Source organism: Canis lupus, chromosome 18, assembly GCF_011100685.1.
Source record: "Canis lupus familiaris isolate Mischka breed German Shepherd chromosome 18, alternate assembly UU_Cfam_GSD_1.0, whole genome shotgun sequence".
NCBI classification, from domain to species: domain Eukaryota; kingdom Metazoa; phylum Chordata; class Mammalia; order Carnivora; family Canidae; genus Canis; species Canis lupus.
Window position 1 is genome coordinate 41,799,484 of NC_049239.1, and position 4,529 is coordinate 41,804,012.

Here is a 4,529-nt window from a genome sequence, read left to right on the forward strand (position 1 = left end):
ATGAGCAGAATGAACCACCTGAATGTAATTTCTCCACACTGTCTGCCTCTTGCTCCACAGGACCAAAGCCATAAATAGATTATTTCTCTGTAGTGTTTCGAGTGAATCCATTCTAAATTCAAAACCAGAAAACATATTTCAAATAGATTTTCTGTGAAAAAGTTTTGAGGTGTTAGGCTCAATGGAAAGATTTTGGACTCATAAGAGTACTCTTTTATTTTAGTAGACTCATTGAGGAATAATGATATACTACCCAAAATTGCACATATCTAATGTATACAGTTTCTTTTTTTAAAAGATTTATTTATTTATTTATGATAGACATAGAGAGAGAGAGGCAGAGACACAGGCAGAGGGAGAAGCAGGCTCCATGCCGGGAGCCCGACGTGGGACTTGATCCCGGGACTCCAGGATCGCGCCCTGGACCAAAGGCAGGAACTAAACTGCTGAGCCACCCAGGGATCCCCTGTATACAGTTTCTTAATAACTGTTGAATTGATAGTGAATTATCTGAATAGGCCCTTCCCAAGTGTGACATATTTTTCATATTGAAAATTACTTATTACAAGTAGATGTCAGTTTGAAGATGAGACTGTTGCTGAATACCCCCAAACATCACTAAGATCATCCAAGACAGCTAAGGTAAGTTTTTCAATAGTGTTGATACTTTATTAAAGTACTTCCCACATATAGTACACATTATTTTTTGACACTTTCCAAACATACTAATAGAATAATTTATCCTTATCCAATGCTTCAAAAGATGATTTATGAATATTATTAGCTAATTTGACACTTAAAAAATTGGGGGCTCATTAAGAAAATGGTAGGACCCTGCTTTCTGACACTAGGCACCATGCTTTGACCATAAGACACCTCCTAATAATGAAGAAAAATCATAAGAATGAAAACACATTTTTATTGCATTACAAACCCACAAATATGAAAATTAAATGAAAAAGATCACCAGCTGTTTGTCCAAGCACAAGCATGGAGAACAGTTCCTGGGATTAACTTCTATGCATGACACAAGTCTCTATTGTTTCTTTGTAAAATTGGTGGTGATCCTTCCTAAACTCATTGCATAGTTAAATATTTCTGTGGTATTATTACCCAAACTGTCAATACTTCCTATCTAGTAGGGGCAATCACAGTCATAAAATTAAATGAAAGTCCTTTGTGTGTCCCAAACAGTGTGGTCAATGTTTCAAATAATTAGGATAACCTGTAAGGTGGATATTATTATTCTTGCTTTATAGATGAGGAAACAAGGGTGTAAGGTACTAAGGTAATGCACCCCAGATAAAAGAAATTACAAATGGAAGAACAAGGATTCTACTCTGGTCTTTCTGATTTTCAAACCAATACAATTAACCATGGGGATAATTGGTTTTTATATTTTGCAGAAGAGTGTGGCAGCCCATTCTTTAGAGGATACGGTAAGAAAGACTTAGTACTCGAGGAGAGATCAAGAAAAAAAAGGGTTGTTCAATGAAAGGGTAACACATTTTAAGATTTGTGAGTTCCAATATGCCATTGTGTGTGCTGTGTGTCTGCTAATGAAACTGCTGCACATAAGCTTGCCTCTAAAATTCTATTAAAGTAATTACAAGTATCATGGTTATATCAAAAAGAGATGACTAATTCAACTTGTTGTTTCTTGTAAAGTAACAATATAGGGCATGGATTAAAAATTTGGAGGGCCAACAATTAACAAGTATAACCATAAGTATAACCTGACCTTTCTTTGCTCCAGCCTTTATTAGCTACTCAGTCATTGGGCAAGATTCTTAACTTCTTCTCTATGCTTCTATTCCCTAATGTGTAAAATAGGGATTAAAATGAGCGATCCTGTAGGTTTGTAGTGAGGCTTACCTAACCAAATATCTGCAAAAACACTTAAAGCACACTAAGTGTTCAGTTAGCTTTGGTTAATATTACCATCATTGTTATAATTATTAACATTTATCTCTGAGATTGTTTCCTCATCTGCAAAATGAACGATATTAATACCAACCACACAGGTCATCATATGAAAAAGGACCATGTATACAAAGTACTTGCTACATACCATGCACACAGCAATCAATTGTTCAAAAGTATATATTTCTAGCTATTCTAAAGTCATTGGACTTAGGAAACATGCATTATGATTACATGAAAGTAGCTCTTGTATCCATCCAATACATTCCCATCACCATTGCCCTGTTACTCTTTATTCAACTACTATGAATAGTCTGCCACTGGGATTCCTGTGTCTTCCTTCCACCCCCTAAATGAACCTCAAATCATTTCAGGCAAAGCACACAAAGATCTTTACAAGAATAAAATCCAAGATTCCTCCCTTCACAGTCTTCTTTATCCCCCAATCATGTTCTTAGTTACCTTCCATGGTTCTCCATTTCCAAGAAATTAAAGAGAAAAGTCTGAGGTTCTGTATTTGGAGACATCCATCTACCACCACACCTCAGGTTTGGCTACCGTGGTGTGTACAATCTACTACTTCAATTTAGACTCTTGGTCATCTGGGATGACTTATTGTGCACATGTAGTCTCCTGCCTGTGTGTTTCCAAAAGTTCCATATGCCCATAATCTTAACAAACTTCAACTGAGAGGCAATCTGAATAATTTTCAAGCACTCAGAATCTTTATTTCCAACATACACACAACCTCAAAAGAATTCACAGTTCAATAGAATCCAAGAATGTATTACATATTAGAATGGTGAGTTCAGGAAATTCAAGGTTGCATTAATAAAAATTATTTTCTTTTCAGGCAATATAATTAACTATCAGGTGAAGCACATGGAGATTAGGAACAATGTGACAGAGTTTGTTCTACTGGGGCTTACAGAGAATCCAAAGATGCAGAAAATTGTATTTGTTGTGTTTTTTGTCATCTACACCATCACTGTGGTAGGTAATATGCTCATTGTGATCACCATCACTGCCAGCCCATTGTTGGGATCCCCCATGTACTTTTTCCTGGCCTATCTCTCCTTTATTGATGCCTGCTACTCCTCTGTCAATACTCCCAAACTGATCATAGATTCGCTCCATGAAAAGAAGACTACCCTGTACAATGGATGCATGACCCAAATATTTGGGGAACATTTTTTTGGAGGTGCTGAAGGCATCCTGCTTACTGTGATGGCCTATGACCGTTATGTGGCTATCTGCAAGCCACTGCACTACACAACCATCATGAATCGGCGAGTGTGTGGCCTGTTAATGGGAGTGGTGTGGGTTGGAGGCTTTCTTCATGCAACTATACAGATCCTCTTCATTTTCCAATTACCCTTTTGTGGTCCAAATGTCATAGATCATTTTATGTGTGATCTGAATCCTTTGCTCAATCTTGCCTGCACTGATACCCACACTTTAGGGCTCTTCGTTGCTGCCAACAGTGGATTCATCTGTCTGCTAAACTTCCTCCTCTTAATGGTCTCCTATGTGGTCATTCTACGCTCCCTCCGGAATCACAACTTGGAGGCAAAGCGCAAAGCCCTCTCCACCTGTGTCTCCCACATCACAGTGGTCGTCCTATTCTTTGTGCCCTGCATATTTGTGTACATGAGACCCGCAGCTACATTATCCATTGATAAAGCAGTTGCAGTGTTCTACACTATTATAACTCCCATGTTAAACCCCTTAATCTATACCTTGAGAAATGCCCAAATGAAAAATGCTATTAGGAAATTGTGTAGTAAGAAAGCTATTTCAGGTGACAAATAAACGTGCCTGGGGCTCAACATTGATTCAATGGAAACAAAGGCCAAAATGACATTTTGGATGATTTCCACAAGGAATGCCTAAGGGAGGGAGAAATAAATTAACCACTATGAATCATAAATTCTGTATTGAGAGTAGCAGCAATGGATGTAAGAAAAGAGAAAATATAACCCAGGACCACTTTGCATATTCAGAAAACTCTACCAAATTGGGGTTTAGTTTTACTAGCTTCAACCATATATATGGATTCATAGGCTTTCCTTCTAATAACAACTTAAAGAAATAATAGAATTTATTGTTATCAAGTAATAATCTCTATAAAAATCCAAGGAGGTAGGCCCTGCTATCATCACTGATTATAGAAACTGATAGAAAGGGGAAACGTGTGAGGAAACAGAGAAAAGGAAAGATACCAATACACTGGAAAGCCAGTAATAATCAGAACTGACTGATTTCCCAGATCATGTTCTTAAATGCTGTTAAATGCCAGGCAAATATACTAGTTCATTATCTACAACAAAAAAGCCTAATAGTTTTTCAGGAATAACTGCTTGTTTTCACATATCACAATTGATTGTACATGTTGCCTATAACATTATGGCATGTAACTGTTTAGGGCTATAAAAGCATTAGCCATTTAACCTCTGAAGGGATAAGTGAAGATTAGGCCAGGTTTCCAAGTTCCCTTGTAGGCTTCAGAACCATTTTTTATTGCTCATATCAGTCATATTACACTGTTACCATATCAGAAACAGTAATGACTCAAAGAATATTTTTATTTCAGACAGAAAATTCTA

At 37.1% G+C, this 4,529-nt stretch overlaps 1 protein-coding gene across 1 annotated transcript; it reads left to right on the top strand.

Annotated features, from left to right (window-relative positions):
- The first annotated feature begins 2,805 nt into the window (after positions 1–2,805).
- On the top strand, positions 2,806–3,735 carry OR4C10 (olfactory receptor family 4 subfamily C member 10). The gene has a single exon (NM_001388639.1). The coding sequence runs from the start codon at positions 2,806–2,808 to the stop codon at positions 3,733–3,735; it is 930 nt and encodes a 309-aa protein (NP_001375568.1).
- Positions 3,736–4,529: the final 794 nt, after the last annotated feature.